This window comes from Rhineura floridana, chromosome 9 (assembly GCF_030035675.1).
Source record: "Rhineura floridana isolate rRhiFlo1 chromosome 9, rRhiFlo1.hap2, whole genome shotgun sequence".
NCBI classification, from domain to species: domain Eukaryota; kingdom Metazoa; phylum Chordata; class Lepidosauria; order Squamata; family Rhineuridae; genus Rhineura; species Rhineura floridana.
This window is the reverse complement of record NC_084488.1, coordinates 104,729,307-104,754,336: the sequence shown is the minus strand read 5'-3', so window position 1 is coordinate 104,754,336 and position 25,030 is coordinate 104,729,307. Positions and strand designations below refer to the sequence as shown.

The 25,030-nt window shown below is 43.9% G+C and overlaps 1 protein-coding gene across 3 annotated transcripts in view; it reads left to right on the top strand.

Moving 5' to 3' along the window:
• Positions 1–25,030, top strand: part of MMRN1 (multimerin 1) — a 90,138-nt gene that overhangs the window by 5,051 nt on the left and 60,057 nt on the right. For 2 of the 3 annotated variants that reach the window (XM_061583026.1, XM_061583025.1), the window contains exons 2-3: positions 13,231–13,350; positions 21,144–21,250. In XM_061583026.1, the coding sequence (XP_061439010.1) occupies positions 13,231–13,350; positions 21,144–21,250 (227 nt within the window). Of the gene's footprint in view, positions 1–8,599; positions 8,783–13,230; positions 13,351–21,143; positions 21,251–25,030 lie in introns of those variants that run through there. The other variant, XM_061583027.1, reaches the window with a different exon arrangement.

The following is a 25,030-nucleotide window of genomic DNA, read 5'->3' as shown; positions in this document are numbered from 1 at the left end:
TCCATTTGAGCAAATTAACCATATGCTAGGAAAGGTGAGGAGTTTGTTGTTCCAAAGCACTCCGAGTGGTGAAATCATAAACTTTGCTGTGCTTTAGACAGGATACACCTGCCACATTTAGTGCGATTTGCATAAAGAACACCTAACAGATGGAAATTTCATGAATGCTCCAAAAACATTAATGCACAGAAAGACCTGTAATAAAGACAGCCAGTTTTTTAAAAAGGAAAATTCATCAAGGTGCATCCTTATATTCTGAGAAGTATGAAGTACCATCATAGGTTGCCACCTGTTGGAAGATGAGAGTGCCGTAGAGAGCAATTCTCATGCCAAGGAACACAAATTCTGCTAATTCTCGCTATGAGTGGTATGGTTTAGAGCTGGACATTCTTTTTTTAGAACTTTATTGTCTCCAAATAAAGTCGAGATTCAAGGTACGGAGGGTAATAGCTTCCTGAAACCACCTCCACACCTCCCCTCCTGCCATTGCCTGCGTTATGGCCCTGTCACCAGAGACTAGGGATGGAAAGATCTGTCAGTTTTGCTTCTCTCCATTTCTCATTTTTCTAATCTTAAGGTCAGTGCTCCACATTTCTGCAGCAATTTGCAATTTTTTAAAATAAAAAACCTCATGAAAATTTTCCAGCGTTTTAGTGTGAATTTCTCCTGATAAACACATTATTGTAGGCAGTTTTGACCAATGTACCCATTTTTGCAAACAATTTATTGTCACATAGTGCATGTTTGCATGTTATTTTCACTCATATATTCATTTTTATGCACTCTTCCCCTGTTGGGTTGGCAAACTCCATTGCCAAATTCAAATAAGTGCAAATTTTGAAAGGTGGCTGTGTTTCTGTTTTCATATTTTTTTGGGAAAGTGCAAATTTCATATATTCAGCTCGAAATGTGAACTGAATAGAATTTCTCGCCCATTCCTACTAGAGACAAATCATCAGTTTTGGTTTCTCTCAGTTTCACATTTTCTAGTCTTCAGAGTACCACATTTCTGCATCTGTGATTTAAAAAACAAAAACTCATGAAGATTAAACATTAAATTTAGCAGTAAAGTCATTCACTGTTGTACTATTTGGCTTAAACCACTGCTGTTCCTTTATCATCCAAAGCATGTCCTTGCTACAACCAACAATCATTTCCTCCCACCCAGCAGGTTCACCCAGCATCACTCTTATATGCAGCCACTTGGCTCCAAGCAGTGCCAGGTGGCAGCCTTGCTAAAGTCCCACAATGCAATGCAAAGCAAAGGGAAAGCGCTAAGAATGTTTGTCAGGACTACTAAGGCCATCACTGGCAGTACTCCTGGCTCTGTTAATCCTTCTCTATCCAAATTTAACAACAGTTTAACCAGGAAAAAAGAGTAGTATCCAATGAAGTAGATTCACTACTGCAAGAGTTTCCCAGCTGTAGTCAGTGGACCACCAGTGGTCTATGAACTTCATTCAGATGGTCTGCGGCATGTCCATATTAAATAGTCATGTTGGTTTTCTATTTTTTTTATTGCTTCTTTTAATTCTTATATTGTATTTCATTATATTACAGTTTGAATTCTATGGAGTGTAAATTGTAATACAACAACAACAACAGCAACAATATTTTTATTGTGGTAGCCAACCATTAAAGAATATACAACTGCATAAATACCTAGCCACAAAATCAAAAGGGCAAAACTGAAGGTTAAGAGCTAACAGTCGCTGAATGTCTAAAGGGATATTACTACAAGAAAATACAATATAGGAAATAAAAGAAGCAATAAAAATACAACTAAAAATCATACAGCATTTAGCACAGTTGTTATAGCAAGTAGAAAAATCATTAAGAGGTCAGTCAAGACCATCAGCAATTTTCAAGTGGTCTGGGGTGGGGGAGTTTACCAATCACTGCACTAGTGCAAGGCCTTTGGGCTGTGCAATGGGACTTCCCACCCCTTCCCCCTGTGTCCCCTTAAATCTGTTTCAAGGTTGTCCTGAACTATCTGGACCAGATTTGGGGAGGGCGCAGAGGGTGCATGCGGAGAGAAGAGGGAGGGAAGTTCCATTGCACAAATGGAAATCCTTGCACTAGCAGATTTAATCTGATGGATACAGCTCTACATGTGTAGCATTGACAGTAAAGTACTGTCAAGACCCTGTAGCTGCTCACAGCCCCACTGTTGAGGTTGGGCCCTGCTACAGGATCTGCTGCCTCCAACTCAGTTGCTGCAGCTGGCTGCTTTCCCCAGCCACCTTCCTTCCCATCCAGAAGTGATGGAAATGGGAAAAGAAGAGGAGCAGGAGGGCATCTTCACACAAACCGTGGCAGAAGACATACCCCTAAGAATCTTGTTCTTGAGGCTAGAGCACGTCCTACACAGGAATCCACTTGCAGTGGCCTGCAAGTAGGAAAGCCAGTGTGAGGAACCACAGGTCCAGGGTTAGATAGGTAGCTCTCTGGCCTTGGAACTCTCTCCATGCCACATCTCCTTTCCTTAGGCCACACCCCTCACTGGGCCTGCTTTATACCCTAAGTGTTTTTACCTTGCTCAAATGTGTCCTTGAACTCTGATCATGCCTCTTACTTGTCTAGATGGAGGATAGAGAGAGTGTGTAGGAGGTAGCCTACTGAACAAATGTAAAATTTACATGAGTTGCTCCACCTACTTTTGATTATGGCCCTGCCCACCACTGGAATATGGAAGGCTGCCCAAAAGGGAATGCACCCTTTGGGCTGGAAAAGGATCCCCACACCTGTAATAAAGGGATGTGATAGCTGAGCATTCATACCTCCAATATCAAAGGCAGCACACGTCTGAACGCCTGTTGCTTGGGAACTCAACCAGGGGAGTGCTCCTGCACTCCGGTCCTGCTTGCAGGCGTCCCATGGGCATCTTGCTGGCCTCTGTGAGAGCAGGATGGTGGACTGAACAGGGCTTTGCTCTGATCCAGCCCAGCTCTTCTGGAACCAAAGGGCAACTGTAAAGATTAAGGGGCTGGAACAACTCCCCATTGATGAAAGGCTACAATGTTTGGATCTTTTCGGCTTAGAAAAAAGATTAGTAGTTGGGGGGGGAGAGATATGGTGGAACTGTACAAAAGTAAGTATGGTGTGGGAACAATTGATAGAGAAAAAATTATTCTCCCTCTCTCATAACATTAGAATTTGGAATTCTCTGAAGAAGCCAATTTTTAGAACATTCAAGCCAGACAAAAGGAAGTACTACCTCTTCACACAGCACATAGTTAAACTATGGGTTTCCCTACCACAAATATGTAGCGATGATGAACAACTTGGACAGCATTAAAAGGGATTAGGAACATTCATAGATGATAAGGCTGTCAACGGCTACAAGTTGTGATGGTTAAACTAGCTTCAGTATTAAAGGCAGTATACCTCTGAGTACAAAGTGCTGGAAAAAACAAGTGGAGAGAGTGCAGTTATGCTCATGTCCTGCTTGCAGGACTTCCCGTGAGCATCTGGCTGGCCACTGTGAGAACAGGATGCTGGACTAGATTGGCCTTTGGCCTGATCCAGCAGCCAGGCTCTTCTTATGTTTTTAGAATGGGGTGGGGGGAAAGGGAAGGCCACATTGCATGATAAGGCAACAATAAAATAAAAATAAAAATAAATGACAGCATCCTGGCCACAAGAACCAGATGATTCAGAAGCCAAAAATTATAACTGCTTGATGTGACAAATGGAAGAAGTGATGACAGCAAAGCAAGTATTCGCAACAATGTAGTACAAAGTGTCAGGGCCTCAAATCCTGAAGAAAACAAATGTTATTTCCTTCAATTAGTCATGTCATACAACCTGTTCTGGAGCAGAAATCATACTCTTGGCAGGTATTCATGCAAAGCGAGTAATATAACCAGTAGTTTGCCCTGGTGCTCCTTCTCTGATTCATACTTGGTTCTTCATATATGATGTATAGTTACTATAAAAGTCACAGTGTGTTTCTATCGGATGCTACAGAGATTCTGTTGCAAATTGTTATCTCTGTTCCCAAGGTGTTGTCAATGTGAAGAGAAAGCCAAGTCCTTTATCCACGTGATGTGGAGCTGCCCTGTGGAAAGCTCATTTGGGTATAAAGTCTTGGAAAACTCACTAAGTTTCAAAGACATGCATGTTTTGTTGAACTGCATCCCCACCGTTTGGAATTAACCTCTGGGCCATGAACCATGGGTCATATGTTTGCTAGGAAGAAACACTCTCCGTAGTGTGGTATTTTGCCGAAGTGCATGTTATGCCCACTAGTATCAGGGCCTTTAGTGTGGTGGCACCAGCTATTTGGAATGTGCTCTGAAAGGCCATCAAGCAGACACCTGCAGAATTGGCATTTTGGCACCAGCTTCAAGCTCCTCTGTTCACCTAGGCTTTCCCTGATCTAGCTAGGTTTGATGTATTGTTTATATTGTATATTATTATATTTTTATACCTGTTTATTTTTCTTGTAAGCCGCCTTGAGGGCCTTTGGCCGAAAGGCGAGGTATAAATAAAATTTAACAACAACAACAACAACAATAATAATAGTGGTAGTAGCAGTAGTAGTAGTAATAGTAATAATAGTAATAATAATAGTAATAATAATAATGTATTAAGCTGATCTGCCGATTTGTGATATATTATGTATTTGTTTTTATGAATGTGATTGTATTGCTGATTTTACGTTATTCACTGCCATGTTATGTTTTGACAGTATCGAATATATTTTCAAATGTATAAATAATAGGGCTAGCCAGGTTCTTACTATAATGCCCTGTTGAAAAAGTTCCAAGCCATGAAGTTTTAGTCACATCAATCCAAGATTGCTTCAATGAAGAAAACCTCCAATTTCAAAAATCCCCCAAAGTAGCAAGTCCTTGCAGATCACTCTGCAAATGAGTCCTTGCCTGATGCATTTGCTTTGGTATATGGAAGACACTGAGGACTGCTCCAAATGTTACGATTGTCAGAAAATCGCTTCTCCATGGCAACCGTCCACATGGAAGCAGGAATGTCTAAACACTTTTTATACAACATGCAGAAGGATCAGTACGTGAGTCCTAAGGAAGAGGCAGTGGCGCTTCCTGGGAAGTGTGATACACCATGAATGAAGCATCGTGATGTTGTGGGGAAGCAGACCAAAACTTGTATACATTACTGCTTCTGTGTTGCACACTGGCAGGGGAACAAGCTTTTCCTCTGTTCCAATCTTTGCTGAGCCAAACTAGGGATGGACAAATCTGTCAATTTCAGTTTCTGGTAGGCCCCATCTACATTGAACATTTGAAACAGTATTATAATGGCTTCCCACAAAGAATCTGGGGAAGTGTAGAAGGGTGCTGAGAGTTGTTAGGAGACCCCCGTTCCCTTCACAGAGCTACAGTTTCCAGAGTGGTTTAACAATCAATTCATCTTCCCAGGGAACTCTGAGAATTGTAGCCTTGTTAGGGGAATAGAAGTCTCCTAACAACTCTCAGCGCTAGGGATGGAAAGATTTATTAATTTCAGCTCTCTCTACTTCTCGTTTCCCCTCCCCCTAATCTTAAATTCAGTACTGCAGCAATTTGTGATTTGTGAAAATCCTCATGGAACTTCTCCAGCATTTTAGTGCAAATTTCTCCAAATAAACCATTTTTGTGTGCAGTTTTGACTAATATACACAGTTTTTGGCAAGCACTTTCTCATAATATAATGCATTTTTGTATGTTATTTTCACAAATGTATTCATTTTTATGCACACTTTCCCATATCATATGCATTTTTGTAAACATTATTTTGTTGGAGAACTGCATTGCAAAATTCAGATAAGTGTGAATTTTGAAGGATGGCTGTGTTTCAGTTCTCATATTGTTTTGGAAAGTGTGAATTTGAAAAAATCAGCTTTAAATGCAGATCGAATCAACAGGGCCGGTGCCAGGCATAAATGGGCCCTTGGGCACCAGCCTGGTCCGGGCCCACAGTGCCCGCCTGCACCTACCTCTCCCACTGCAATAAATGCTGGCCATGCTGTGTGTGCGTGCTTGCCATCAACCAAGATGGCAGCAGGGGCATCAGACCCTTAGGGAAGCCTTGGCATAGCACAGCCAGCATTCACCACAGCGGGAGAGGTAGGTGGGGCGTGCAGGCGGGCGCAGTGGGCCTGCACAGTTGTAGGGGGGATGCCTGGGAGCTCCCATTCTGTGATCCACAGCAGGGTCGGGAGCCAATGCTGCTGTGGGTCACAGAATGGGAGTGCTACCCACCCACCCTAAGGAGGGGCACTTCGGGGTCCCTCGGCCAGAGCCCGACCTGGCTGTCCTCTGGTGCTGTCCCTGCAAATCAAATTTCTCCTCCATCCCTACTCAGCACCCTTCACATACTATAGTGGCCAGGATTCTTTGGGGTAAGCTGTGATTGTTTAAAGTAGCATGATAACTGTTTAAAATGAATAGTGCAGACAGGGCAGTTTCTCATTTTGTGATTATTTGTCCTCACCAAAATTCATCAGCATTGTAGTGTGCATTTCTCCTAATAGACACATTTTTAGTTGGAGAACTGCATCACAAAATTTGGAAAAGTGCAAATTTGATAGCTACATTTCAGTGTGCATAATTTTTTGGAAAGTGTAAATTAAAATGTGAACCAAAACAAATTTCTCCCCATCCCTAAGCCAAAGTAGCTCTCATAAAAGACTTCAGGACCAAGTGGGCTTTATGTGGCACGAAACGTCCCCCTACCCCCACTAAACACACCCTAAATGTGTTTGTAGACTTTGCAGCCATCGCAATCTCTCTGTTGCTCCCATGTACCATTTTTTCTTCTTCCTTACTCTAACTGATCAAAACTCCTGTAATGATATGAAGCCATGCTGACAGGTAGCCATAGCCAATGAAAATTGACTAAGGATACATTCACACCATACATTTATCCCTCTATTATTCCACTTTCAACAGTCATGGCTTTCCCCAAAGAATCCTGAGAAGTGTAGTTTGTGAAAGGTGTGAGAGTTGTTGAAAATGGAAATGGACTCCCTTCAAGTCGATTCCGACTTATGGCTACCCTATGAATAGGGTTTTCATGGTAAGTGGTATTCAGAGGTGGTTTACCATTGCCTTCCTCTGAGGCTGAGACTGGCCCAAGGTCACCCAGTGAGCTTCATGGCTGTGTGGGGATTTGAACCCTGGTTTCCCAGGTCCTAGTCCAACATCTTAACCACTACACCACACTTAGGAGACCCCTATTCCCCTCACAGAGCTACAATATTCAAAGTGGTTTAACTGTCCATTCCTCTTCCCAGGGAACTCTGTGAATTGTAGCTCTGTAGGTGGAATAGGGGTCTCGTCACAACTCTCAGCACTCTTCAGAAACTACAGTTCCCAGGATAATTTTTTTGGGGGGGAAAGCCATGTCTATTTAAAGTGGAATAACAGTAGGATAAATGCATGGAGTGAATATGGCCTTATCTGTACCATCCTCACTGAGGGTAGACATTGTCCTCATGGAAGGAGATAGAATCCCCTGGCAACTGTCCTCCTGGGCCATAGCACAAGCATGTACCACTTTGATATTTGACCTTAAGACCTCAAGGTCGTGCATTCGCTCAACTGATAACCCTGAACTAGGTGGACCAAAGGCAGGGTTGTATCTAAGAAAGCCAGCCCGTTTGTGCAAGGACTTCCATTTGCAAAATGGAACTTCCCCTCTCTCTCCTTCCTCTGCACACCCCAAATCTGTTCTAGGGGGTCCTCCCAGCCCACTGGAGCAGATGGGGGCATAGGGGCAGATGGGAAGAGGAGAGGGAGGGGATGTTCAAGGACAAGTGGAAGTCCACCCCATTCATCCCAGTTGCTTGACCTGGGCAACCACTTTCCACCTGTGACATTTGTTCACTGCTCAGAGAAAGAGACTATAAAAATCCAGACCGTGAAAATAATCCAGCAGTTCAATTCATGGCAAACACACCTGCAGTGAGGAGTAGGGGTGAAAGAGAGGCTGCACCGCTTATCTACAAGCCTTCCTCCCACGTCCCTGCTGCTGTTCAGACAGCTAGTTCAGCCACCCCAGCGCACACGATTCATTTATTACTGGGTTGAGCATACCATTCGGTTTTCCACAGCTGCAGTGATTACAGGGCCTGGGATTTTGCCAATTTACATTATGTTTACATGACACATACGGTTTGAACTTGCATGCCAGCAAAAAATCTGACTGGTTTCTCATTTGTGCCATCGTAAACATGACTTTGATGTTCTTCTACTATCAGTTGTGCCCCAAAGCTGTGGGAGCAGACAACTTTAAAGGAGGGATAGCACTATAGAAAGACATTATTGCACCACTCTTTGTGGTTGTGGTGGCTTCAGCGCTCCTCCACCTCTGTTTTCTGAACATGGGGACACACAACGCCAGGCAAATGGTGCCCCCTTTTACTCCAAAACCTCAGAAGTTGTGGGTCCAGTGTAGTACCTTGACGTCAGCTTCTCACAGACTTCACAACTGATTGGCTATCAACCCTGTTGCTATTCCAGGTGTCTCTAATGAAAACACTTTGTTGTAGACTCAGGCAGACACAGTGATTGGCCCAACACTTTGCTGTGGATGGTCCTAATCAGCAGTGGGAAAAGGAGATGTGTCCAGCTGTGGGCAGAGTCATTTCAAAATGCAGCCAGAGAAAATGTTCTAGCTGCTTTGGAAGCAACAAGTGTGTCTGCAACCTTTAACTTTTTTTTTATCAGAGATAGCTATGCTTGCGTGTTGGGGAAGGTTGCCATCTGCTGGTTGATATTGGCAATACATGAAGCGTAACCTCTCTCTGGCACACAGTCAAGTAAGTAACTCTGGCATCTTTGTTGCTGGCCCTTCGCTTGTGCCTTTGATCTGAGCTTGACACATAGCAATTAAGCTGGTGGAGCTTTTCTCACCATTTACCTACATGCCAGAAAAAGATTCACTTGCTAACTTTCTAAAGGTGCAGCTAGTGCAAACTGGCATAAAGACAGCTTAAATATACTTTATTAGCAAGTCGGAAACCATAAGGAATTACTGGGAGAAGGAAACAGCAAAGGACGTTCTTTCTTCCTGTCCCATTTCCGTTCCCATACATTGCATTGATTGTGGTGGTGGTGTGTGGAAGGTCTCCTGCAAGAAAAGAGGGAATTTGCAGATTCTCTCATGTGGGTTCACAAAAATATGTTATTTTTTGTGGGGGGTAGATACAAAGTGGTAGTGGGTAAAGAAGGGCAAATCTGACAGTTTTGATTTCTCTCTGCTCCTCATTCTTCTAGTCTTAAATTCATGTTCACATCAGTTTTCATTTTTTGAAAAGTCCTCAAGAACATTAATTAGCATTTTAGGGCAAGTTTTTCCTAATTTCTATGCAATTTTGCCTAATATACACAGTTTTGCAGAGCAATGTTTCCTAATGTGATGAGTTTTTCTGTTATTAACACTTATATATTATATAATCACATTTTCTACTAATATATGCATATTTGTAAACATTGGTCAGTTGGAGATCTGCATTGCAAAATTTGGGAAAGTGTGAATTTCAAAGGATGGCTGTGTTTCAGTTCGCATATTGTTTTGGAAAGTGTGAATTAGGTAGGTTCAAATGCTTATGTTAGTGAAGATAGCATACAAAATGCAATATATTAGGAAAAAATGCTTTTCAAAAATGTGTATATGAGGGAAAATTGCTTTGCAAAATGTGTATATTAAGGAAAATTGCTTTGCAAAATAAGTGCATATTAGCTGAAATTTGTACCCAAATGCTGATGGATTTTCATGTGGATATCACAAATGATGTTAAAATATGGAGACCTGAACTAAGACTGGAAAAATGAGAAACTAAGAGAAAGCAAAATTGACAGATTCGCCCATCCCTACAAAACAGCCTCAGCAGAGATCACTGGTTGCTTCTAGCTCTCATCACTATGCATTCAAATCCATAGCCCACTTTTCAAAAAATGGAGCTTTTGCACCACTCCTTTCTGAAGTCAGCTCTGGCTAAGGATGTTGGAGAATTCCAACAGAAATGGGAGTGAAAATTGCTGGTGTTCACTTATTCATCCCTCATCTGGAACAGAAATTAATTAAGCAAATACTATTGATATTTGCTGTCATTGCTTCAAGTCCACAAATGATATGTAATTGATTATGGTTTTCTCTCTGTTTGCATTGTGTTTCCTTTGCACTGAAATGAATGGGGTGGAATAATGGAATGACAATGTAATTTATTAAGTTATGTAATCTCATCACAGCTGACAGTGAGATGAATAATGTAGTTTTTGGTGGAAGATGAACTGCAGCAGAATGGAAACAGTGCTGCATGTGACGAATAGGGAGAAGAATGGAAAATGATGCCTTCTTCCATCCCTAGCTCTGGCATGTGCAATCACAATTCCCTCTGACCTCTTATGGCCTCTCCATTTGCTTACATAATCTTTCCTGGACTTGGGCTGTAGTGATTTCAGATTCCTTCCTTCCCCTACGAAAAAGTAATAATAATCTGCAAGCTGCAGATAACCCACACTTTCCTACCTCGCAGGTCCAAAAGGGAATTCAGTCCAGTCCAAGGCACTAGCTCTTGGAAAACAAATCTGGCAAAGAATGTTCTCCTTTCATATTAATAAATCTTCACATGTCTTCTGGGAAGAAGGGCAGGATATAAATTTAATAAACTAATAACAATAAATAAATGAACAGAATGGAGGCACCTAGCCAGAATCTACGTGGGTGGTCCAGGGATGCATACTGAGATCAACTGCTCCACAATACACCAGCTTGCAACCAACTGATGCCTGCCTTGCCAACTGCACCATATGTACAGAAGGTGTAAAAGTCTAGCCAACCCCTTAAGCCAACAGATGACACTCTCTTTGAATCTCAGCACTGTAGCCAGACCTCCTAATCTTCTCTTGCTGATGAGCATTCAATTGATCTCATTTTTTTATCCTAATCCTGCAAAGATGCTTTTTTTAAAAAAGGTAATGGTTTCGCCCCCCCCTTCTTCATTGCTTGGCGTTGCCAAATTATCATTGTTATGAATGATCAAGGCTGGCCCCAGAGGGTGATTTGGTCAAGGCATTTGCCAAGGCCCCAAGACAGCCACTTCAAAACGCATCAGTGTCAGTGTGTAATCGATGAGTCCCGGTGTTGCCAACTCTGCCATATGTATAGCAGTCTGGCCAATACAAAGGGCTCAATTGTCAGAACATTGCCGTCTGTTCTCATGTTGCACCCAGGAAGATCAGAGGCAGCAGAAGAGAATTCTTAGATGGTATACCCTACTTTTTCTGGTAATGTGATATAGTGGGCAGAGTGACAGACATGGACTAGGAAGACCTGGGTTCAAACCCCCACTCAGCCATAATGCTTTCAGGGTGATCTTAAGCTATATCTCAACCTAACCCTTCCTCATCATTTTTTGTGAGGATAAAGTGCTGCTGCTGATGGTAGTGAAATCATATGTAGTGCCTCAAACTCCTTAGACCCCCAAGGCTTAGAGCAGGTGTGGGGAACTTTCGGCCCTCCAGAAGTTGTTCTACTACAACTCCCATCATCCCTGGCCATTGGCCATGCTTGCTGGGGCTGATGGGAGTTGTAGTTCAGCAACATCTTGGAGGGTCAAAGGTTCCCCACACTTGGCTTAGAGGAAGGGCTGGGTTAAAGCAGGGTTGGGGAACTTCAGAATAAAAACAAAATGCTTCAAAGTTAATTTTAAAATGTACGTTTGAAAGAAAATACATTTGGAAGTGTTTATTTGTGAGAAAATATGTTTAGAAATGCATATTTGGGGAGAAAATATGTTTAAAGATACACTTTTAAATATGTATTTAAATGCACATTTTTGTACAAAGTATTTTGTTTAAAAATGTGGAAACAGGATGGAATGGTGAACACAGCTGAAAAATGACCTGCTCTAGAAATAGATGATTCACCCAATCTGAGCCTGATCAAGCAGATTTTTGCTTGGTGTGGGGAGCATATCTTCTTTTCAATTTTACCTCCTAGGGAGAGATATCTACCACCTACCTCTCTGTCTAAACATATGGAAATATGTAGGTGAATATGTGTAGCTTATTTGCTCCAGTGTTGGAACTTTCTCTTAAAACCCAATCCCAGTGGTGTAATAATAATATTGATAATAATTGGTCATTATAACTCATCTTTATTTCAGTTAAATTGCTTCTTGCTTACAACACCATAAGGCAAAAAGAAAAGAAAAAAAGATCACCATAAAATCAGATCTATAAGCTTACTGCAGGAAAAGGGCACAAACAAAGCTCCGCACAGAAATCTTAAGTTTTATATACGTATTCCTAATTAAAAAGAATTATTGTCCTGCTGCAAGTCCCCTGGAGTCCACACAAAGAACGGAAGAAGCGACATCAAAGGAATTCAAGGAACAATTCCTCAATAGTTAAAGAGCAGCATTGTCAGGAAGTAAAAGCAGAGCAGTATCCTTATGTGCCAAGGACAAATTCAAGAGGCAGTTTTAGATGGGAACTTAGATGCACATTCAACCCCTTCCATCTGCATATGTCAGCGGAGCTATCACAGGCTTCTCCAGCCTGGGCCAAGTTCTCCAGGCCCCTTTTCTGGCCTGCTCTCGCCCGTCACTGCCTGGAATCAGCATCAGAACAAATGTAGGGTGGCCACTTCTGCATCACCAAAAAAAGGGAAGAAAATGCATCACCAAAGAGGGCAAAAGAGGACACCTAGGTTTGCATAAAATCTGTATAAATTTATCTAGATGCATATTTAAGAATAATCCTTATAATTTAAATAGAAATCCAATACATCTCCCCATAGTGGGAGAGACTGTGACCAGGTGTCCTGTGTGTTCCCCTCCGTCTGCTGCCCACATGCTACTAACTGTTGAAGGGCAATTACAAGTCTCCTTCCGGTTCTTCATTTTGTATCCAGACGAAGACCAGGCAGCTCTTGACATAGAGGACTGCCCCCAGGAAAATACCTGCATCCAGGGTGGAGTTCCTGGAAGGTGTGGTGATCTGTCTTGTTGATCAGGCAATTCCCTCTGTTTTGTATGTGGAGAACAATTGCACAGTGAGGACTAGCAACTCGTCCAGGATGGTATAAGAGATTTATGGAATACTTAGAAACCAGAAGCTAGATTTCTGCAGTTTCGGTCTAGTGTTTCCCCAAATATCCATTTATCTTTGTTGTTTATGGTGTACAATTATGTACAATTTTTTGAGGGGGAAAATATATATATAGATCTTCATTTCCTTCTTTCCCTTTCTGTTTACACAGGAACTGGTGCGCCTATGTTCACACAAGACTCCAGCCCACCATAGTGGTTGACAATGTAGAAAGCTACGCATCAGGCAGAGCCAAGCCGTGCACCTGGATGACAGGACCCTGCGGCTCAAGGTACACCGTGTGGCTGAGATCACATAGGGGCTCTTTCATTATGACCAGCTATACAAAGACGTAACGCAGTTCATCTAACATGCTTGCTCCTTGGTTATGTCAAACAATCAGTGACTCCTTAGATTTATTCACCCCTCTCCTGAAATGTCTTGAAATGTTCTCGGTAGCAGTCAAGGTGCATACGGTGGGGTGAAGCCACCCTTCTGACACCAGTTTCGCTGCTGCTTATCTGGGCATCTTTAGGATGGCACGCTGCTGAGGCTGAGGCTGCACAGTTGCACCAGTGGGGTTTCTGCCACCCATCAGGGGCTCTCCTTGGTCAGCTGCGCAGCTCTGACCTCACGGCTTCCACGCCCCCTCCAGGGAAACTGCAGCGGTGCCGATACAAGGAGGATGGCTCTGTCCAACTACGTATGCCACTACTGCTAGGTGGGTGGTATGCAGAAGCGTCCCAACGGGTGGGACGGAGCCACTACACTACCTTCCCAGCAGGTCAGTTGCTGCTGCGTACAGGGAGGGAGAGGGGCAAGGCAGTGGGGAGGTTGGCGCAATGCAAATGCATCGCTAGGAGTTCCAGATTGGCTAAGCCAATGCGTTTGCACCATGTTGAGCTCTCCACCACCTTTCCCCTCTCCCTCCTAATAAACAACAGTGGCCCACTTGCCGGGAAGCTGACGTAGTGAACCTTCCCCACCTGGCAAGCTGCTTCCAGTAGTGCATGCTGATACTCAGTGGAAGCTGATCCATGAGGGCAAATAGGGCACTGTCCCATCAAGCTCAATCTGTCATCAACCAGCCCCCACCTGCTTACCTCCTTAATTACAACCAGTCCAGGGGGTGGCACTGGCTTTCAGCCTCCTCCTCAGTGTTGGCTTTGTACAACTCAGCAAGGAAGAGGAGGGGAGCAAGACCAGAATTAGTTGGCTTTGCCTAATATTGTATCTGGCTCTGCCTGTCATTGGCTCTGCCTCTGCCTATGATGGGCCTCCCTGCCTTCCACCCCACCAGTCCCAGGGGACACCACCTTCACTACTGACACGTCTCCTTTTAACTCGTTCTTCTTGGTACCAAACACATACTTTGCATCAAACCATCCAAGCATGGTCTGCACGCCACACTCTCCGTAGCATGACAGGGCTGCTTATGAACAAGGTGGACTTCTGTAATTGTGTTCTGTGGCCAGGTTGACAGTGGCCTAGCATTGTGTGGCTAGTCCGTGGTACGGCTGGCTAACAAATTAGATGCTGCATGCATACATGCACACACAGTCAATGAGTTTTCGTCTCCTCCAGATTTCATCCGTTTTTCATCTAAGGACTGAATTTCTTCAGCTTGGAGCCTGAGATGGACGCGCTTGGGTGCCTTATCCCTGCCTCAAGGAGCATCACAAGCAGAGAAGCCTGAGGGAGCCTGTACTTTGTGGAATGACCAGTTACTAGGAACACAGGAAGCTGCTTTCTACCGAGTCAGACCATTGGTCCATCTAGCTCAGTATTGTCAACACTGACTGGCAGCGGCTCTCCAGGGTTACAAGTGGGGGTCTCCCCCAGCCCTACATGGAGATGCCAGGGACTGGCCAAGCATGGATTCTCCCATTGAGCTATGGCCCTTCCCACTATTACCTCTCTATCCTATGGGAGTGTGATGACATTTCACAGTATAATTGGGCAGGAATATGGGGAAGCACAGCTCCAGTGCTTTTTTTTTCATAGCAGGGGCGATGATGTCATGTTCTGACATGGCTATTGCCAGTAGATGTAAGCTTGGTAATAGCGATGGTGGGGTTTGGAGGATCAGTTTATCTGCTGCGCGACCCTTTTGTTAGGAAGGGTAGTCTCCGACAATGATTGGCTCAAGGCCATGCAGATGAACTCTGTAGCTGATCAGGGATGTAATGCAGGTTTACCCCACCAAAGTCCAATGTGCTAACCACTACACCACACTTTTCCAGCTCGCTGTTCTATGACTCTCAGCTTCTAGTAAGAACATAAAAAAAGCCCTGCTGGATATGGCCAAAGGCCCATCTAGTCCAACATCCTGTTTTCACAATGGCCAAGCAGCTGCCTATGGGAAGCCCACAAGGTGCAACAAGGTGCAACCTGAGTGCAGTAGCACTCTCCCCATTTGTGATTACCAACAACTGCTTCTCTTTGTCACACATGTGTGCACACACAGACACTCAACACAGCTGTCTATAGGCGCTGTGGAAGCATGGCTTCCATAATGAGCTCCTTGAGCATTTCAAAATTTACCACTGCAGCACTGTTGAAAATTTCCCATTACCTGTTCATTCAGCTTACCATTTTCCACTAGATGGCAGGTTTGCATACATCTAAGAAACAAGTGAAGTCTTGGAGTGATTTAAAATCCAGTCCATCTCCTCTCATAAAACTCAAAACCTTTTTTCAATTTTCAGGTCTCTCTTGCTCACTGAGATATCCTCCGACCAAGATTAAGGAGGGGGGGTAGCTATTCCAGAGGTGTTCAGTATTTCAACTGTGCATGGATTTGTGTCTCAGAACCTTTTCTTCTTTGAGTCAAGTCAGGCTACAGTATTAGTTTTAGCTCAGATTTTAACTTGAAGAGCCGAGTATAATAGATTTACAACCCTCAGCAATCAGAACCGTTTATTTATTCTTACAGAGATAGATATATGTGCAAGGGATTTTAAGTGATGATGAGGGAAAACCTCTGAAATACTGAGCTGGTAAATGACTTCTCTCACAATGGCACAGTATATTCACATGTTTTTGCTTACTCAGTTGTAGATGGCAGCCAGGAGTTTCTGAACATGAATATCAGCATCAAAATAAATACTAAATTCACATATGATGCTGGGGTAATTTCTTACACGAAGATTATCCCAGTGTAGGGAAAAAATAATCTAAGATGGATTGTCTTTGCACATTATATTTTTATGTGCTTACCTAAAAATGTAACATGTGAATTTATTTATTGATTATTTGATTTATATCTCACCCTTACTCCCAGCAGGAGCCCAGGGCAGCATGAGACATATGTACTTATATTTTAAAGCCATTATTGCCTGCAGCTCTCAGCTGAGTGTATACTTATTGGCAAAACCCAGTTTAGGCTGCAATCCATGTCGACTCATAAGTAAGCTCCATTGGATTCAATGGGACTTACTCCCAGGTAAGTGTGTATTGGATTGCAGCCTTAGCCTCTGAGTATTGTGTGAAATGGTCTTTCATCTTGCTGTGTTGCAGCATTAGTTATTTGGGGGGTCTGTGACACTTTCACATCAAGATCAGATCACTCATCAGAACACTATCATTTCATCAGCTGATGTTTGGTTATACTGATGTTTGGTTATGTGTCATTACTGTGATGTTACCTCTGTGGTTTTAGTATGGATTCAAAACCTATGTTTCATCTCGATGATGATTTAAATTTATAACCCACCCTTCCTCCCAGAAGGAGCCCAGGACGGCAAACAAAAACACTAAAAGCACTCTAAAACATCTTAAATGCAAAATACTTTAAAATATCTTAGAACAAAACATCTTTAAAACATCTTTAAAAAATAGCTTTTAAATATCTTTAAAAGCAATTCCAACACAGATGCAGACTGGGATAAGGTATCTACTTAAAAGGCTTGTTGGAAGAGGAAGGTCTTCATTAGGCACCAAAAAAATAACAGAGGTGGTGCCTGTCTAATATTTAAGGGAAGGGAATTCCAAAGGGTAGCTGTCACAACATTAAAGGTCCACTTCCTATGTTGTGCAGAACAGACCTCCTGAGAAGATGATAATTGCAGGAGGCCCTCACCTGCAGAGCGCAGTGATCAGTTGGGTATATAAGGGATAAGACGATCTTTCAGGTGTTTGTGTTTGTAATCAGCATAAGACGATAAGATCGATTACAATGTATAACATTTTAAAATAAATAATACTGAGTTATTACTTTTTAAATTGACACCATTAATGCAGATGTGACAAAATTTAGAAATTCCAAAACTTCACCCCAAACTTAGGCAAGAAAAGAGGGGGCAAAACTCCTTCATGGGGATTGAATCTTGAGGGCTGGGGCACTTCACCAGCATTCCCTCCTCAGCCCTTCAGTACTTGCAGATGCCACTTTTAATTACCCATAATCCTCTGGAATGACACAACAACCATCATTCCAAGGATCATTATGGGGAATTAAACATAGTAGCTGGCAGCATTGGGGAGTTGGGAGGAGTGTTAGTGGCCTTGAAATATCCCCCCCCTCAAATAGTTAAAATCTTACTCCCAACTTCCTTAGCCAGAAGATGACACCAAGAAAGGAGGGACGTTTTCACTCAGCCAGGGCTTTATCTATTTGCCAAGAGACTGCATTGATTTCTGCTGGTATTTTTCCCTCCCCTTGCCCCATGGCTGGTGAACCTAGAGAGGGTGAGGGGTGAGGCGGAGGGAGGGACACTGATGCAATGCAAGCACACCAGTGGAGCCAATCTGGTGCTCCCATCAGTGTCTTTGCACTGAGCCAACCTCCCTGCTGCCTGATCCCCTTTCTGGTATGCAAAAGCGACCCACCTCCCAGGAAGCAAGTGTAGCGGCTTTGCCCCACTCAGTGAACCCCTTCTCTTACCTCCCTGTGGTCCATTGCTCCAGGCACTTTGATCCCAACCAGGACCCATGCAGTGGTCTGGGGCAAAAAGAATTTTGGGAGACTGGCCACAGGGAGGTAAATTGGGGGAGGGAGAGGTCAGCTCCCCTCAACCAGAGACCCCCATGATGTTAAAATCAGACATACACAATTTGCTTTGCTTATGGACAAACATGAGCTTAGGAAGATAGGCAGCTGCAACATAATGACTCAGATTATTGGTCTATCTACACAGACTGGTGGCGGCTCTCTGGGGTTTCAGGAAAGGTCCTCTCCCATCCCTGCCTAGAGATGCTGGGGATTGAAGGTGTGACCTTCTGCTCTACCACTGAGCTACAACCCTTTCCCAAACAAACATGGCTGCTCTTGGCCCTTATTTGAAGTCAGAGCCATAATTCATCAATTCTTTAAAGTTTCAAGCAACACAGCAGTCCTCGCTCTGTACGTTAGGTGCAGTTTGGATGTTGGAATCGTATGGCAACTACAGATACACGAATGACTCGTGCATCTGCCTTTTGTGTTTCTGATTGAAAGAAGATGCACATCTGCACCCAGTGTGAAGTGTGGCTAGCAGATGGCCATAGCTCAGCAGCAGAGCACATGTTTTGCATTGTGAAATTCAGCCTGTGACATCTCCAATTAAAAGGGTCTTCAGTTATCAGAGCTTAGAGAGAACTCTCTCTAAGGTCTTGGGATGCTGCTGCCTTTCAGTATTGACCAGAGGTATTCGACATAGTCCCCTCTCAATGCTGTTAACTACAACTCCCATCACCCCCAGCCAATATGGCCAGTGGTCAGGGCTGATGGGAACAGTAGTCCCACAACATCTGGAGAGTACCATGAAGACGACCCCAATATAGACGCTATTAGGTTAGTTGGACCAGTGGTTTGACTCATAACAAGGATGTTCATATTAATGTCCTGCAGAGTAAGTGTGCAACTTCCTTGTCGTGTATTTCACTAGCAGTATGTCCAGGCCACACATGAGTGTGCTGTTGTTACTGAACTTTCACACCCAAAGCAATCCTGAGTGGACCCCATTGGTAAGAAATAAATACGGACAAACCCTAGAAAGCAGTTTGGTTGCTGAAATCTCCGCATTAATTACATGTGACTCTAGAAACCTGGGAAGGTTCCTGAGGCCTCACTTGAGCAGAAGCTTTGAGTGGACAGGAATATTTTGGAACCAAATTTCATCCTCTTAATGACCCATATTTGCTTGGTGGCTTATTCATAGTCATGCTGAAGTGGAAAGCATAATTTTAGCTACTTACAAACGAATATTTACCCAGTTTGCCCTCAGCCCACTGCACTCCCAGACACTCATTTTTGCCAACATAGGGAATGAAAACTCAAACAGAAACCTCTGTTGCGAAGACTGCAAATCGGATGGCTTTTTATGTAACTTGCTTTCGAATTTAAGTACCTGAAGGGCTGTCACATAGAGGAGGGTACAGATTTGTTCACTGCTGCCCCAGAGGGTAGGACTAGGTCTAATGGTTTTAAGTTGCAGGAGCATAGATTCAGATTGGACATTAGAAGGAACTTCTTGACAGTAAGGGCAGTTCAGCAATGGAACCGACTGCCTAGGGAGGTGGTGGGATCCCCTTCGCTGGATGTCTTCAAGCAGAGGCTGGACAGCTATCTGCGGGAGATGCTCTAGCTGTGGATTTCCTGCTGTGAGCAGGGGGTTGACTCAATGGCCTACAAGGCCCCTTCCAACTCTATGATTCTATGATTCTATAAGTTATCATTTCCCTCCTTTACTTTTTAAGGAGTCCTTTGCTCAAGTAAGGAATGAGCATCATCCTTTCCCATGACATTTGTCATGGTCTTCTCATTTCTTGAGGAAGCCCCTGCATTCGTCTTTCTGCACTTTATTTATTTATTTATTTATTTATTTATTTATTTATTTATTGCATTTGTATACCGCCCCATAGCCGAAGCTCTGTGGGCGGTTTACAACAATTAAAAACATTAAAAACAAATATACAAATTTAAAAACACATTTTTAAAAAGCAATTTAAAAACACATGCTAAAATGCCTGGGAGAAGAGGAGTCTTGACCTGGCGCTGAAACGATAACAGTGTTGGCGCCAGGCGCACCTCATCAACAAAATCATTCCATAATTTGGGGGCCACCACTGAGAAGGCCCTCTCCCTTGTTGCCAGACTCCGAGCTTCCCTTGGGCCTTTGACATTGAGCGTAGTGTACGGGTGGGTTCATGTCGGGAGAGGCGTTCCATCAGGTATTATAAAGGACACAGTCCCCATTAACAAGTGGGGGCAACAGAAGTGCTCCTGCACATGACTCATAGGCTGTGGCAGGCATGGGGAGCCTCAGGCCTAGGATCCGAAAGCCTCTCTGTCTGGCCCTCAGGACTCTCCCCATGCTATGCCCTCCACCCAGGCCCTGTCCCCTACTGACCAAACTTTGCATCCTCCAAGAGTGTTTTTGTCTGGCTGGGATGGGTCCTTGAATATCATCATCCATCTTGCTGGCTGGCTGGCTGGAGGATAGAGAGGGGTGTGTGAATGTGGGTAGACACTAGCCTACTGTACCCAGGTAAGATTTAGATCTGATGCTTTGCCCTTTTTTTTTTGCATCTGGCCCTGCCCACCACTGGCACATGGCCCTCGGAAGCTTGCCATAAGGGAATGTGGCCTTCAGGCTGAAAAATGTTCTCAACTCCTGCCCTATGGTAACCTGTGACCTTTGGTCTAATTTCATGTGGGTGGGTAGGAGGGGGAGGAAACAGGGAGAAGGGACTATCAGAAAGAGAGAGAGAGAGAGAAATTGCCACCTTGGCAATTAAGCAGCATCCAAACGCCACTACCATCGCCTTCACCATCATCAAAAGGGGAAGGAAAGTGTGTAAGCTGCTCTGAGATCTTTTGCCGAAGAGTGGCTAAAGATATGGAAAAAATGCATATGAAAATAAAGAGAATCTCTCCCCCTGCCCCCCCTATTAATTTCAGCTGTGCTCCTGAAGTCTTTATTTTCTTTTGGGTTGACATGAGGCTCTTCTGTAATAGCATTCAGTTGTGGTTGTGCACAGGATGCAATCAATAGACTTCAAAAACAATCCCTCTGTGGCCTATTACCAGTGTATCGTCCTGTATCATACCCATTCATCTGAGACAGAGCCCCGCTAACATTTGCTTCCCAAATCACCTTGCAGCTCCCAGTCAAGGACTCACCAAGCTTACAGGATCAAGCATATGATTGTGACATCACTGGACTGGAAGTGCTGCCCTGGATACAGTGGAGGAACATGCCAGCCCCAAGGTATGGGAGACGTCAGCAGTATTAACCCTTTCCTGATGAACAATCTGATATATAACTAGAAGGGGGTGGAATCCATTTGCAGGCGCAGGGAACCTTTGTCCTTCCAGATATTGCTGAACTACAACTCCCATCATCCCTGGCCATTGGCCATGCTTGGTGAGGCTTATAGGAGTTGAAGTTCGGCAACATCTGGGGGCCCAAAAGTTCCCCACAACTGTTCTACATGAAGTTAGGAAGAGCATTCATTGTTAGGAAGAGCATTCATTGTTAGGAAGAGCATTCATTGTTGAGAGCAGGAGCGGCTGATGAGGAAGACACCGGGATGAACCTGACCTGCTGGCAGTGGCAACACTTCCGTGTATGGGGCCAGTGTGGGGCAGGATGGTGGCAAGCTTAAGTGGTGCAGGCAGATTGGCAGGAGTAGCAGACTGGTTTATCCTGCGCACCTGAACTGTCTCAACGTCACCGCTACCTTGCTTCTGCACCGTCCCGGTATGTGGGAGTGAGGCTAGGTCAGTTTGTATTTCAAGCCAAATTAAATTCGCACTTTCCAAAACAAGATGTGAACTGAAACACAGCCATCCTTCAAAATTCACATCTATTTGGATTTTGCAATGCAGTTCGCCAACCAACCAATGTTTAAAAATATGCATGTGTTAGGGGAAAGTGTGCATAAACATAAATATATTAGTGAAAATAGCATACAAAAATGTATGATGTTAGAGAAACTGCTTGCAAAAATGTGTACATTTGTCAAAACTGCATACCAAAAAATATGTTTATTTGGAAAAATCTGGACAAAAATGTTGAAGATTTTTCATGAGGATTTTTAAAAACAAAATTCCCAAATTGCTGCAGAAATGTGGAGAGCAGCATTTAAGATTGGAAAAAATGCATCCCTCCTTCTACCCCTACTTACGACCCATTCTCCTGTAGGGAGGGGGATGGAGACAAAACAAGAATTCATTGGCTCTGCCTCTCATTGGCTCTGGCTCCCCCTACTGTTGGCCACCCTGACCTCCGCCCCACCAGTCCCAATGACCATCAGCCTGCACTGATGATTCCATAGGATCATGGTGGTCATTTCCCTGGAGCTCTGACTAGGGTACCACCCTTTGGTGAATCACAACCATTCAAAGAAATGGAATGGCTAAGAACTGGAGAAAGGAACCCTGCTTTGGCCTGTCCGTTGAATGGGTGGTTTGCTACGATCCAGAAAGAAGTGTGTGTATGTGTATGGGGGTATTGAATGGTTTTGGCCAGTCTGGCGTCTCGTAAGTAGATTTGGAGAAGCAGTTGGATATATGAACTGGGAAAGCCAGTTTGATTATTTTTGCACTGATATGCAAAGCTTGCACTGATATGGTTTTGGAATAAAAGACAAAGCTATGTGTTATAAGAAACCTGGGTCTGCTACTGAAAAAGGGGTTAAGGAGGGAAAACCATGCCTGAAGTGCTTCTCCATTTGCCTTCCACTCTACAGACTCAGGTGGCATCAGTGCACAAACCAGGAGTGGGCCAGCCCTGCCATTGGGCAGAGTAAGGCAGCTGCATCAGGTGACAGACACTGGGAGGGGCAACAACACCAGCCCCTCCACTGTTCCCATGGAGTCCTCTAAGCTAGCCTGCTCTGAGATTGCTCAGATAGCCTGCTGGCCTTTGGTGCCGTGGAGGATGTGGTCCCATTAGCAGTGTTTAAGTAATGTTCAACTGCCAGTCCTGTTGGGTTCTGGAGATTCAATGGGAGTCACCTTTCCAACAGGTAGCAGGATGAGTTCTGCAAACCAGGAGCTTTCTGGTTTTCATCCTGGTTGATCCTAATAAATCAACCACAGCTCTTCAGCATAGTTAGTATACTGGTTAATTTGGCCCTAGCAGAGAAAACCTGCCCAGCTCAAGAAATCATTTCATAAAGTAATTACTCAAGGATATTAAATTCCCGAATGCCTCTTGTTTAAAAATTAATTCACCTAGAGCAGCTTGACCCTCCTGACTTTTAAAAGTACGTTATCTCTGAATATATTTCAGCCAGAGGGCATATATTTAGACACTCAATCCCATTCCCATTGATGTCAAAGGAAATTTATAGCCTGGGTTTCATTTGGATTAAGATTGAGGCAGATGGCCAAATGCCACGCAGACTATTGTACCGACCTTGTGTAAAACATTGCCTATTTGAGACAGGGAGTCCTGTATTTTACAATTGCCCCAGTGATCAAACATATGGCAAATGTGTCGTGGTTTAACTGGCGTGTGACTGCTATTACTTGCTCATGGTCTTCTACAAGCTCCCCTTGAAAAATAAGATATGGCATCCACATACATATTTTAAATGGATGAATATTACAAGAAATGCCATTAGCTGCGGTATGGAACTCAATCACCGGCAGCAGAGAAGAGGCTGTGATTAAAAATTTATGTGCAAAAATCTAGAGAAGTCACCGCTGTTCGCATCTAAGAAAAAGAAGTCTTAATATTGGCAGCAGCACTGGAATCCCCCGTAGAAACACGAGTCTCTCTTATACATGACTGATGGAAGGTGGCTGTTTTGGATGAACACTCATGGGGTCTGTTTGTTCATCAGGCTTTTACATCTAGGATCCTAGGCATCATATATCTAAAGTGTTTTCAAAGGTTGCTGCTGCCGCTGTTATTATTATTATTGGGTGATATCCAACTAGGTCATACAGTTCCATGCGCAGATTTCTGCTGTTGGGTCTCTGATTTCCTTGTCCCATGCAGCTCCAGTACCCCAGGATCTGCTCTGAAGGGTTGGGGGACCATCCAGAAGAACACAGGAACAGAGGAAGCTGCCTTATACTGAGTTAGATGATTGGTCGAACCAACCTAGTATTGTCTGCACTGACTGGCAGCAGCTGACTAGGGTTTCAGGCAGAAATCATTACCAAGCCTACGTGGAGATGCTGGGGATTGAACCTAGGACCTTTCGCATGCAAAGGAGATGCTCTGTTACTGAGCCACAGCCCTTCCACATGGGGCGTGGCAGGGGGCAGTCCAGGGGGAAGGGGCAATTAGAGAAAATAACATTCCTTCCCTCCAGTATAATTTTCAGAAGCTCTGAAAGCTGGTTCCATGAATGGAAGGGCTCCTCTCCTTCCCTTCACAGATAGGCTTTGCTGGACCCAAGCTATAACAATCAATGTGATGTCAGTGGGGAATAAGTAATGCCTGGTTGGCAAATTTTGTTGGCATCGATGAGCTTAAGTGTTCCCCTGAAGTTTGATTGTCTGAGGCAAGGATGGGGAACCTCTTGTTCTCCAGATGTTGTAGGGCTACAATGCTCCAGGCTAGCATGGGCAATGTGCTGTAGCTCAACATCTGGTGGGCCAGATCTAAGGCCACAGTTCTCCTGGATGTGCCCACTGAAATGAATGAGTGCTCCTCAAGAGTATGGAAGAACACTCATTTCAATGGGGTTTGCTTAGGATATCTTCTTGGTAGATTGTAGGTTAATCTGCCTTTCCTTCAACCTTTTTCTGACCCACAGACCACCTTAATCCCCATCCTATAGAAACAAGGATTAAAAGAATATTAATGTATAAGGTAATGATATCACTGTTGGGAAATAGGGACATAACTCATTTGTCAGACCAGCTCACCAATCAAATACCAATGGTTAAACTCAATGCTCTCCATCTCCCTGTTTGGCCACACTGCACTTGTCCACAAACATTTCACAATCACAGCAAATCTCTCCAACTGAAAGAAATGTACTCCGATTTGACAGGGTCATAAGCAACTGGACCCCTAATTAGGGCA